Genomic DNA, 12,524 nt, shown 5'->3' with positions numbered 1-12,524 from the left:
GATCTGCCGGGCCCTGACTGTGAATTCGCATGGTTCATGGCAATACTCTAGTCCGCAGATTCTTCCCGAGGCGGACCTGTTGGGGCGAAAGAACCTCCTTACACAGAGGGTAGCAATGTTCCGGGTCCTTGATCTACACATAGCCCTGGGCAACCGTCCTTGCTAATCTATACAGCTATTACTTGTACTGCCAATGGCTGCGGTCAGAGTTCCTCGTACGGGGCCAAGACAAAAGGGAGGTCATTTCCAAACCAAACTTTTGTCTTGGGTTCTTGCTGTTCCCGCTGCTATTTTTACTGTGTCTTTTGGTTAAGGAGACGAATCTAAACCCAAAGACTGGCAGACACTTACAGGCGCTCACATATACACATGCACATACGCACACAAGATACACACACGGCGTTACTTGTCGTTCTCCCTCTCACTGCCACGGCCAATATTGTCTTGTCCTATTTAGTCCCTCCCTATCTTTGCTATTCTTGACTCGAGGCCTGCCGCTGTGACGTATTATCATCTACGCTTGTGGTCCGTCGAACCGTCTGGCTCAGTGATATCAGCAGCACCAGCGAAAGGTTCTTTTGTGCTGTCCGGCCTTGATGGTGTGTCGTGCGTTGTGGCCCCACAGAGCAAGGGAGCAAGGCAAGAGCAAGCAAACACCTTGGAGGAAGTAACGGAATAGCGCGCCTTCCGTTGGTTTTAATCTACCACTAACCTAGGCTTTGTATTTATCTTCATTTTTTAGGTTGCTGCCTTGTTTCTTTCAGTATCCCCTTCCGTTTTATATTACGACACTCTTTCTATTCTTTCCTTTTTTAGATATCAAGAAGCTGGGCGACCGCACTTGCTCTTTTTATATCTACCTTGGACACCTGTTCGTTTATATCCCCTTTTACCTCTTTCTTTCACCTCCTTCTCCTTTCGCTTTCTACAGCAGCCGAACTGTTCTTCTCTCACCCTATTCGTTGTTCCTCTCTTGCTTCCTCGGTGAAGAAAGCGGGTGGCTTGCTGCTCACCGATCCCATCATCAAACTTTCGGCGGTAAGTAGGAGACTCCCTTTTATTGAAACTCCGCCCGCTCATTTCCAGGCCCTGGCCCAGGGACCTGCCACCTGGCCATCTCATTCATAGTTCTTGTATCTGTCATTTTGCACTTTTTCATATACTACTTCATTTCACCGTGGCGTGTCTTGCTTGTCATCTCCAAAGTGGAGTCGTCATGCCGGTGACACTTCTAAAATGGCAGAATTCCCCTCAATTAGACGGTAGTTGCTCCGTAAGAGCACTAGCATCACTTCCATCCCCTTCTGTTTCCCCCCGACCCTACAAGCAGTTGCCCTGTGGCCAGCCCAAATTCCTGTCGTGCTAAATCAACTGACCCTTCTATCAGGTTCTGTCCTCTCTGCCACTTTTGCTCCTGCTCTGGTTCCGTGATATTTAATATTGTGCGCCTTCCTCTTATTCTCTCCCCCTCACGAAAACTTTTCACGGCGCGTTTGCTTCAGGCTTCCACGAAGACTCATACGTACAAGCACCCCATTTTCAACAGCAACCTCTTTTGTTCCTGCCTGTTATCATCTATCCAACCTTCATCCCCCCTCTTCTCTTCTTTTGGCACTATAATCGTCTTATCTTGATCTCATCTCTTATATCTTCTTCCCTCACAAATACGCTTATGTACCGCAATGACACATATACCGTTATCATCGCCATCATTATCAGAGTCAGCTACAGCCGTGGCAACCCACCCCGAAAATGCTGTGGTTGTTGGAATGGGCTGTCGCTTTCCTGGAAGCGCAACTTCCCCGAGCCGGCTCTGGGACATGTTGTGTCGAAGGGAATCAGGCTGGAGTCCTATCGAAAGATTTAATGCCCGGGGCTTCTATCACCCAGATCCCAAGAGACAAGGTTCTGTAAGTGCCCCCCTTCATTCCTTTATTTCTATCCTTCTTTTATGCTGTGGATGTTGACTTAGAGAGTTGATGTCCTATAGCTCCATCCATCCCTTGCTTAACTGAATCCTTTATACTGATGTATACTTGTCATGGCGTTTCCTAGATCCCTGTAAAAGGCGCACATTTCCTTGCTTCAGATCCTGCAAGCTTCGATGCGTCGGTGCGTTTTAGTCCTGAGAGAAAAAAGTCTTTGTGGCAATCAATGTGTATTGACTTCTTCCATTCTCCTTCTGTAGTTCTTCTCTGTTCCTGCCGCCGACGCACGGTCTATGGATCCCCAGCAACGCATATTGCTAGAGGTCACATACGAGGCACTTGAGAGTGGTAAGGTTTACTAGACACTGTCTTGTGGTTGTACAGCATATAAGAGAATTAGGAACTAATCAGCCGCCAATCATAGCTGGAATAACTCTCGATGAGCTCAAGGGGTCACGAACATCAGTTTTTATTGCTTCCTTTGTCAAGGGTATGTCAACCCTAGTGCTCCTTTGCTTTTTTGCCGCTTGCACCCTCAACTAATTTTGACCTGCAGACTACGAGGCCATATCCCTTCGAGATATTGATGGGCAGCCTGATTTAGCAGCTACTGGTAATGGCACAGCTATTCTCGCTAACAGAATATCATACTTTTTTGATTTAAAGGGCCCAAGCGTGACGATCGATACCGCATGCAGTGGGAGTTTAGTGGCTATCGATCTTGCTATCCAGTCACTGAAGTCAGGTTCCTCAGACATGGTGGGTTAGATACTCCTTAGGCATTGGGAAGCCCATACTAACTTCTGTCTAGGCCATTGTGGGGGGTGTTAACATGATGCTGATACCAGATACTATGGTTCCTATGTCGTCTATGGGATTCCTGAGCCCAGAAGGCAAGTGCTACACTTTTGATTCTCGGGCTAATGGCTACGGACGCGGGGAGGGCGCTGGAATCGTCATCTTAAAGCGGCTGAGCGATGCCGTTTCACACAATGATCCGATTCGGGCAGAGGTCGTTGGTCATGGCGTGAACCAAGATGGCCGCACATCAGGTATGTTTGCTTTATCTTGCTTCTCTAACCCCCTCTCTCGCCCAATTTTCCTTTTCGTTTGGATTTTAACAATATCTACAGGCATCACTATGCCTAACGCTGCCTCGCAGGAGATGAATATTCGGGACGTATACACCCGCAATGACCTGTGTTTTTCAGATACGGCTTATGTCGAGTGCCATGGCACAGGCACGATTGTCGGCGACGCCATGGAAATGTCTGCGATATCGTCTGGTATCCGCTTACGTCAACCTCCGGGCCAAAGTCCCCTGGTGATCGGCTCCATCAAGACAAACATCGGCCACTTGGAGGGTGCTGCCGGCGTTGCAGGATTTATCAAATCCGTTTTGGCTGTTGAGCATGGCAAGATACCGCCCATTATCAACTTTGAAAACCCTCGCCAAGATGTGAATGCGGGCGAATTAGGGCTGCAAATCCCGCTTGAGACTATGGACTGGCCTCGCAGCTATAGAAGACGCCAAGCGAGCATTAACTCATTTGGATTTGGTGGCACCAATGCACATGCCGTGGTTGCAGATGTGGAGTATCTGAGCCAGAAGGCGCAAAATCCTGTCTTTTCTCGTTCCACTCTCACAACTAAAGAATCCCCACAACCCTTTGTCTTTTCTGCCCACGGAGCATCCAGCTTAAAAAAGATACTAAGTCAGTTCCTCGCTCATCTCGAAGAAATGCCCTCTGCAGAGCAAGGATATCTCAATGACTTGGCCTATACCCTTGGCTGCCGGCGCTCACGTCTCGAAACTCGGATTGCCATCTCGGCATCTTCTTTAGAGCATCTCCAGTCCCAGCTGCGTGCTGCAGATGAAGTTGACTTTACCAAGGTCAATTCCTTGCCTCCCAAAGTTTGTTTTGTCTTTGCTGGCCAGGGAGGTGTGTGGGCTCAGATGGGCCAAAGCTTGCGATCGTTCCAGGCTTACCGCGAGAGCATTGCTGCTGCAAACACCTTTATTCAGAAAACGTATCATTGTTCATTCAATATTGAGGATCTTCTGGCAGCATCTGCGGAAGAGGGCAGTCGGGTTTCCAACGTTGACATTGCACAGATAATCACCACAACGGTGCAAGTTGCTTGCATCGACCTCCTCGCGTCGCTAGGTGTTGAGGCTACATATGTGATTGGCCACTCATCAGGTGAGATCGCTGCTGCCTACGCAGCTAAGAAGATAACCCGCCAATTCGCCTGGTCTTGCGCATTCCTAAGAGGTCTTTGGGTGCGCCTTCTCCTGACAAGAGATCCCGATGTCGAAGGCGGCATGATTTCTGCTGGCCTCAGTGTGGAGGACGCCGAAGCCTTTCTAAACGAGCTCCAACTCAATAGGAATCGGGTAGTCATTGCCTGCATTAACAGCCCGCGATCAGTCACAATTTCTGGCCGTGCACTCGAGATGTCAACTGTTGCAAGGGAACTCTCGGCGCGTAAAATTTTCCATCGCGTGCTACAAATTCCGTGTGGCTATCACTCCCCTGATATGGGAAAAATTGAGGTCGACTACGTGCAGAGCTTGTACGTCCATCCTCAAAGCGAGCCTTTCTTTTCAGCCGCTGAGATTGCCTCAGCACCCGCCATGTACTCGACGCTGTTGGGACAAGCTCTTGATAAAGCGCCGCTAGTCCATCGGTACTGGGGCATGAACCTCGTCCACCAAGTACAGTTCCAGGCTGGATTAGAGGCAATGGCCACTTCATTCACAAACTCTACTTCCTCCAGCCAGCCTCTGATATTCATTGAGGTTGGGACTGCTGGTGTAATGCGAACTCCTGTGCTTGATAGCATATCAGCACACTTTTCCGGAAAGAAGACTCAACCTCGGTACTTTTCACTTCTCAACATGAAGCAGACTTCGGAGTCTGCTGTTATTCAGCGGCTTGGTGAGATGTGGTCCTGTGGAATCGACATCAACATGTCCAAAGTCATCTCGCGATCCTCTACTCTTTTTGCTGGTCAGCTTCATTGCCTGGTTGACCTGCCATCCTACCCCTGGAACCACGAGAATAAATACTGGTTTGAGTCCCATCTCACCAAATCTCATTTGAGCCGTGTCTGGCCTCGTCGAGATCTAGTTGGAGCTCGAAGCATAGACTCGACGCCTTTCGAGATGAAATGGCGTGGGTTTCATCGGCTCGCTGAAAATCCCTGGATGAAGGACCACAAGATTCAGGGGACAGTTCTATACCCTGCTGCAGGAATGATAGCTATGGTGATTGAGGCCGCTTCTGAATTAGCTACCGAAAGCACCAGCGATATAGTGTCATTTGAGATTACCAACTTTTCCATTCACCAGGCAATGGTCGTTCCTGACGACGCCCATGGCCTCGAAAGCACGCTGTCATTGAAACTCAGTAATTCCTTGACTGAAATCAAATATACTTTCGACATTTTTTCGCAGGTCTCATTTGGGCCTGTGCAGCGCAACGCCTCAGGCATTCTCACCCTTGTCTCTGCAAGCCCGGAGCACAGCTTATTCTTGAATAAACAAAACGCTCGCCTTCTCGAGTCCTTCTCACTCTGCAACCAGGACGGCAGTACAGTTGAGTTATATGAGACCCTGGAATCAATTGGGTTGCAATATGGCCCAACATTTCGAAATATCACCGACATTCGTCGAAAGGGCAACTGCTCTTATGCCACGCTTCGGGTCCCTGATACCAAAGCCGTGATGCCGTATGCTTTCGAATTTGAGCATGTGATTCATCCCGCGACTTTAGACAGCATGCTACATGCTTTGTTTAGCCCGGATAGCCAGCCAATGGTTCCTGTTGGTATCGAAAAGATTGTTATTTCGGCATCTCTTCGTGGTGGAAAAGCCGGGTCCCATTTCTATGGTTTTGGTGATTTGACTAGCCATGGCATACGTGAGTCTACAGGCGATGTTGTGATGGCTCTCGGCCTCGCTGATCAACCACAAGTTGCTCTCAATGGAATCAGACTGGCCGCTTTGCAGCTTCCAGAGGGATGGTTGGCGCCTCATAGGAATCTGGCAAGCGAGATTGTGTGGAAAGAAGATATTGCTACTCTCAATCCTCGTGATTCTTTGCCATGCGCTATTGAAGACGTACTTGAGGCTCTCATCTTCAAAAGCCCTTGTCTATCAGTCCTCCAGATTGGATGGTCTGTGACCCAAAGCCCCGATCTCCTTCTTCACCTTTCTACCAGGTGTCGACATTTAAAGCTAACAGCCCAGGGCCATATTTCGCAGCCCCTCGATGATGAATTTCTCAAACGAAGCAACATTCAACACAAGATCGTCGACACATTTGATAAGCAGACTCAACTTGCGAAGAGCTATGATTTGGTCATTGTTTGTAACCAAGATGGCATTGATATTGCCTCGCTGCAAGCCCGTCTTTCGTCACATGGTGTTATGCTTCTTACTGGCTCCCTCGCCAAGGTAAAGGCTTGTCTACAATTAAATCAACCTTTAGTTGATTTTTCCCGGGCTTTTGCTGTGTCATGCTTTGGTGATGATTTAACCCTTATTCGATCTCCCCAGAGGACAGGCGCTATTTCTAGTCCAGTAGCCATTCTCGTGCCACAAGACCGCTCCCACGATGTCATTTCAATGGCAGCCAACATACGCTCTCTTCTGCTTCAGAGCGGTATTACAACAAAGGTTGTTGTCATGCCACTTGAGAACCCTTTCAGTATTGCCGGTCATCAATGCATTTCGCTGTGCCACCTGTCGCGTGACACTACAGTATGGGAGAAAAAAGAGGATATCGAAGAAATTCGACGCCTGAAAAAAAGCGCCTCAGCTGTCCTTTTTGTTACACAACCCGTCCTCGGAAATAGCATGTTTGGTGCTCAAATCACTGGCCTAGTCCGAACACTGATTTCTGAAGGTTCGCGTGTCCCTCTAGCAGTTCTTAAGCTATCGGAAGAGGCTGAGCTGGCCAGCACCTGTATTTCTTCTCTTGTAAGGGATGCAGCGACTCAAGTTTTTGGTGAGCTGGGGGTTTGCGATGTGGAGTTCGAAGAAAGGGAGTCGAGGCTGCTTGTTCCTCGTTTGCAGCTGTTATCAGAGGTCAATAGTCTAATTGACCCGTCATTAGTACAGGCTGTAGAAGCAGACTTCTTCAGCGCAGACCTGCAAAAGCAGACAGTCCTCAAATCCCGCAAGATGATGAGCGAGGCTGATAATCTTCACTGGGTACAGACTTCTTTGCCGCTTCCCGGGCCTGGAGAGATTGTGTTCCAGCGGTTCGCAACGCTACTCTCTTCAGCCGATGTTATGCAGTTAAAGAGTCGCACTTCATCATCGTCCTTCCCATTTCTTGGCTGCGACTTCTTTGGTGCTGACCCTTCGCCACCATCGACATATGTATCTGGATTTGAGCAAGGATCCTCCGTGGTTGGCCTGATGCTCCCCCAGCCCTTTTCATCTCACGTTGTGACAAACCCGCTTTTGGTCCGGCCTCTCCCAAAACCATTGAGCTACTTTAGCCTGTCAGCATATGTCGCCGCAGTCGCCGCGCTGGCCGGCTCACACCCAGTTATGGAGGCTCTGGAGTCTTTTGAACCATCTTCCTTCGTGAATGGCCATAACCCGGGAGTTGGCAAGAGTGTGTTGGTTATAGGCGCTGCATCAGTTCATGGACAAGCAGCTGTCCAGGTCGCCAATGTCTTTGGCTATCACGTCTTATGCTTGGTTGACTCTGCAGATGAGGCGGACGTATTGATTCGGGCGGGTGTTTCTTGGGACGCTATTGCTATATCAGAAAAGGGCCTTGAGCGTCTTACATTTAAACGCCGATTTGACGTTATTTTTGTAGCCCCTGGATTTGCCATCCCAGTGTCTAACAAGTGCAAGTTACTGCTATCTCGTTATACTATTGCTGAGCTCATACTAACTGCTTATTTTTAGGCCGTTATTTGTTCCAAGTTGCGGACAGAGATTCTGCTAGCGTCACCCTTTCCAGGCCCCGTGGCACCATCCACTACGAATGGGATATCAAACAATTGCTCGAAGAAGATGTCTTGTTCTTGTCACAGATGATCGACATAGTCCAGGCCCTTTCATACGCTGGCCGATTAACGCTCAGCTATGCTGGCCCCATTCACGAAGCATCCTCAATTATTGAAGCGGTTCGACAGCGCGAAGCCTCCCCTAACCACGGCATGGTTGTTGCAGCCTTTGAGCCCAACCACCGAGTGAGCCTCACACCAAGAGTCGAAATGCCAAGTCTTTCATCTCGAATCACCAGCGACAGCTTCTATGTCATTGCAGGAGCTCCTCGGGGCTTAGCAGGAAGTATCGGGCGGATGCTTGTGAATTGTGGTGCAAGAAGGCTAGCCTTTCTATCTCGCTCAGCGGGAACTTCAGTCGAAGATAAGAAACTCGTCATGGAGTTGGAGGCTCTAGGAGCTGTAGTGCGTGTGCTAGCGGTGGATCTAACAAACTGCGGGCATGTCGCAGCGATAGCCTCAACATTGATGCAACTGGGAGGTGTCAAGGGTGTGATCCAATGTGCAGGTGTTCTACAGGTATTCTTTTCTCTCTTCTGCTATATTGTTAAATCGGGCGAAAACTGACATTCGATAGGATTGCGTCTTTGACTCCATGACGCAAGATCAGTGGGATGAAGTCATGAAACCAAAGGTTCAAGGCACGCAGAATCTTGTAGCTGCTTTCACGCCCGCTAATACACCTCTGCCTGCTCTGCCTTGGTTTTTGTTCCTCTCTAGCGCCGCTGGCGTGATTGGAAACCGGGGTCAAGCCAACTACGCTGCTGCCAACACATGGCAGGACGCTTTTGCCTTGGCCCTACGTACACATGGGATTTGCGCTACCGCCCTAGCTTTCGGTCCCGTCATGGGTCCAGGTATGATTGCCCGCAACCCAGAAGTCATGCGGGCACTCAAAGCCAATGGCTTCTTCGGTATTCGACACGACGACTTCCTGCGATGCGTGAGAATAGCTGTGGCGGCGGGGGATGCCCTGCCAGCACACATGGCCTTTGGGCTTGGATCAGGCGGGCTGCAGCGACAGATGAAGACAGCAGACCCATATTGGCTTAACACTGCAATCTACCGACACCTGGCGCTTGTTGATGTGGATATTGACAACAACGACATTGCTACCGAAAATGATGCTACGCAAGGGACCTCGAAAAAGGCCCAACTAAATCTTGAAAGCGTCGAGAGTGTGCAGCAGGCAATAGTCGAAGCACTGGCCGAACGCTTAGAGATAGCCCCCAGTAGCATTGATGTTGAACGTTCCATGCTAGCCTATGGCCTTGACTCGTTTAGCGGCTTCTGGCTGCGAAAATGGGTCGAAGATAACATGGGTGTCGAGATCCTAGTGTTTGAAATTATCGGCGACGTGACGCTGGCAGCCCTGGCCCAAAATGTGGTGAGGCGATGGCAGAGCCTCCAAGAAACTAAGGGCTGATTGAGACATCAAAAAGGAGCATGGTAAGGGGTTTGCGGACTCGAAAACCGCATCGCCAGAGTGCCGATTGAAAGCACCCACATATTAACATATATGATTAGATGGACATATGCAAGGATATAATGGAATCGGGATATAAAGACACGATATATAAGCTTAAAATCTACAGAAAAGCTGAATGGGGGTGCAGATCAAAGGAAGCATCTTCAAGGAGGATATCGAAGGATCCTCCGACCACCACCGCCATCGACAGTATTCTAGACCACAGGTACTGAAGCGCTTCATGTTTTTCGTTTGATGTTTCTTTTCTCAATGCTTCTCACCTTTTCTTTTGTTTTAAATTTTGTTCTGTTAAGAGACTGATATCAAGGCTACTTATTTTTTGGGGATTGGTTAGATTAGACCAAATTACATTTTGTTAGTTGTGACATACAATTTCGAGTTTTCTTTTTCTGGATGCAAGTCTTTGGTCTTGATATTAGAGCTACGTACGCCTCATACGTTGATCTGATATCTTTCGGTGTTGAGCGTATTATTATTATCATAGTTAATGTAATTTGGGTCATGAATCTTTGCCCTAGAGTCTTTATTCTCACCATCTTTAGCACACCAATCTATCAAACAGCAAGTACCTACTTCAATAATTTAGATTACTACTTATACAACATCTAGTATACCTCGTATTTAATTAAGCATTTACATCAACGGTAATTGTACTCAGCCAAAGGTATCAGCGGTATTAAACAGTGCTAATCAAAAAGCAAGGCTTACCAGATTCCGTGTTGGTACTTACAGTTTAAAATATAAATAGGTAATATGGCGCTCACTTTGTGATTGATTGATTGTTGATTGTACTATTTAGCGTCTACCTACAGCTATTTCACCGTAATACGACGGCCTTCCGGCCGGGAGCACCTCCCGGGCGGTCCGCAGTGACAGGAACGCATAGACTTCAACCTTCTCCTATGACTTTTTAGGGTCCAGCAATATAGCCAGGAGGGTCTCTGTATAGCGCGGCCCGAGGGCGTACCTGTCGGGTTCTAGGATTGGTTACCTGATATTTTTGGTTGGTGGAGGCCCCGTGTAAAAACTAGTCTAAAAGGCCCCCGGCTGTCGGCACGGGGGGTAGGCCCCGGCGGAGTACAGTGGTTTTGTCCTTCTATGCGTGGCTGCTGCAACACCTTTGGTTTTCCCATTTTCCACATCCCCCTTTCCCCACCGACAAAAACCCCAGACAAACCCTAAACCCAGAAGTGGAATCGACTCCCAACTTCCCCACAAACATTCGTTCCTCTGAAAAATCTGCTATGTGTCCTGAAGCCATGAAGATCATGGAGACAAGACAACAGATTCCAGTGCAGTCTGGGCATCCCGTCAAGCGACGAGAAAGTCAACCATACTGTGTGAGCATCCGAGGGCTCATGGTCTATCCTTCCACCGCCCTAGTGGCCGCTGCCTCATGCGGTGTGGATGTGACCTAAGGCAGCCCCCTTTCTAGTGACCTGCCACAGTCGCCAGTCTGTCCGAGGACAGAGGAGCGCGAGAAAAAACAAAACATAAGAAAAAGGTGTGGACTGTGTGAACTCTCAAATACTCAGTCCTGAGCGTGAAGGTGAACTCCTTGAGTTGGAGTGGTGTTGTGGCGATGAGGAGTTGGCGATCGCGAAAGTTGTCGTGAAAAAGGGGGCGAGTCGACGACGAGATTGTTCCTCAAAGTTGGGCAAGAGCGGCCTCAAGGCTCCACAGCTCATTGTCTGAATCCATGACAGAGTCAAAGAAAAAGAAAAGAATGAAAGACGCTTATCAGTGTCATAGGCGTCGTCCTCTAGCAGCCCGGAAGAAGGGGAGGCGCCAGACCTCAAAGGTACCCCCCCGAGGGTTGTAAGAGGGAGAGTTGCGCTCACTTTGTGCTTGTCAAACTTAAGACTAGGCTTCAAGGCTAAAGAATTTATCACAAACTGGCCATCCAACTTGTCTACGAGAAGAGGCAATACCATATCTCTTAGTTAGTTATCAAAGGACATCAAACATCATGATCTAAAGAAAAAAAAAAAAGAATCCAGCGGGCTATCGGCTGAACTATCGGAGTGGAGACACGGGGAATCGAACCCCGGACCTGATCCATACACGCTTCAGACATGCTAAGGATCCGTCATACCACTAGACCATGTCCCCATTTCGCCGTGTTGGACTCTACGAAATTCTATTTATAGACTTAGGTCTATTGTGGGACCCACTTTGAGGTCCGAAGCTCCGGAGAGGTCCGAGATTTCTGGTACCTGCTTTTCTGTACCCTACGGCCCGTGTCTTGGTGACGCTGGGTAGCGACGGTGCCGCACCCGTAGAAACCTACACCTCTGTCGCTGGGCATGTCTGCTCAGCTCCGAAGCAACAGCCTATGCAGAAGAAGAAGAACTGTAGAAGCGAGTCAGTGCCACTAATGCGAGTTTGCCCTTATGGCCGCAACCAATTATCCTGTGTTTGTCATGAGCTTTTTCCCGAGTGTAGTTCTACCCTTTGATTTCCCCAGTGGCTTGGTGACAACGTTTTCCATCCACCAGTTCTTTTTCCTTTTGCATATCCACATATGCGTCTGCTTATCCTCGCCACCTGCGGGACTTTGTAGGGAGCCAAGTGATGTAGGAACCGTGATGGTGAAGTCCAAGTATTTCCCGAAGTTGTGACCCCCTATGCCCGTCCTAGCGTAAAACCGCCCTCGAAAGTTTTGGAATGCCACCTCTCTTAGCCACCTCTTGGCCCTACCCAAAGACATGTGGTAATCTGCGACTTTAGCCGCCGCTTCTTTTGCCTTGTCGTCTATCATTTCGTTTCCGCAACTTCTCTCGCCTGAGGACTTCGACTATGAGAGATTTATATCTGGGCTTGTAGCCACGTGCTCATGTCTGTACGCTAGCTTAGTCATGTTTTGACACTACCACCTATTGTGCATTGTATTGATTTTCTACTGATGTATTAAGGCGTCAAGTTCTATCATTGAGCACAACAACTATGTCAGGGTATCTTGTACTAGATGACGTCACGTTGCTCAACGAGCCAGACCCAAGGCTCTAAGCAAAAGCACTAGAAAAAGGTAACTTGGAATGCACGGCAGCGACCAGATATTACGGTTCATA

General features: G+C 48.7%; 1 protein-coding gene across 1 annotated transcript; it reads left to right on the top strand.

Moving 5' to 3' along the window:
* Positions 1–1,682: 1,682 nt before the first annotated feature.
* On the top strand, positions 1,683–9,390 carry HOO65_090251 (Highly reducing polyketide synthase azaB; the record flags this gene model as incomplete). The annotated part of the gene is made up of 8 exons (XM_071004407.1): positions 1,683–1,910; positions 2,189–2,276; positions 2,329–2,418; positions 2,485–2,687; positions 2,740–2,980; positions 3,062–7,808; positions 7,919–8,483; positions 8,542–9,390. 8 exons carry the CDS (start codon positions 1,683–1,685, stop codon positions 9,388–9,390), a joined length of 7,011 nt encoding a protein of 2,336 aa, XP_070856137.1.
* Between the last annotated feature and the right edge of the window lie 3,134 nt (positions 9,391–12,524).

The sequence above is a fragment of the Ceratocystis lukuohia genome (assembly GCF_044167205.1).
Source record: "Ceratocystis lukuohia strain C4212 chromosome Unknown Supercontig9_pilon, whole genome shotgun sequence".
NCBI classification, from domain to species: domain Eukaryota; kingdom Fungi; phylum Ascomycota; class Sordariomycetes; order Microascales; family Ceratocystidaceae; genus Ceratocystis; species Ceratocystis lukuohia.
This window is presented reverse-complemented; position numbering and strand designations above follow the sequence as displayed.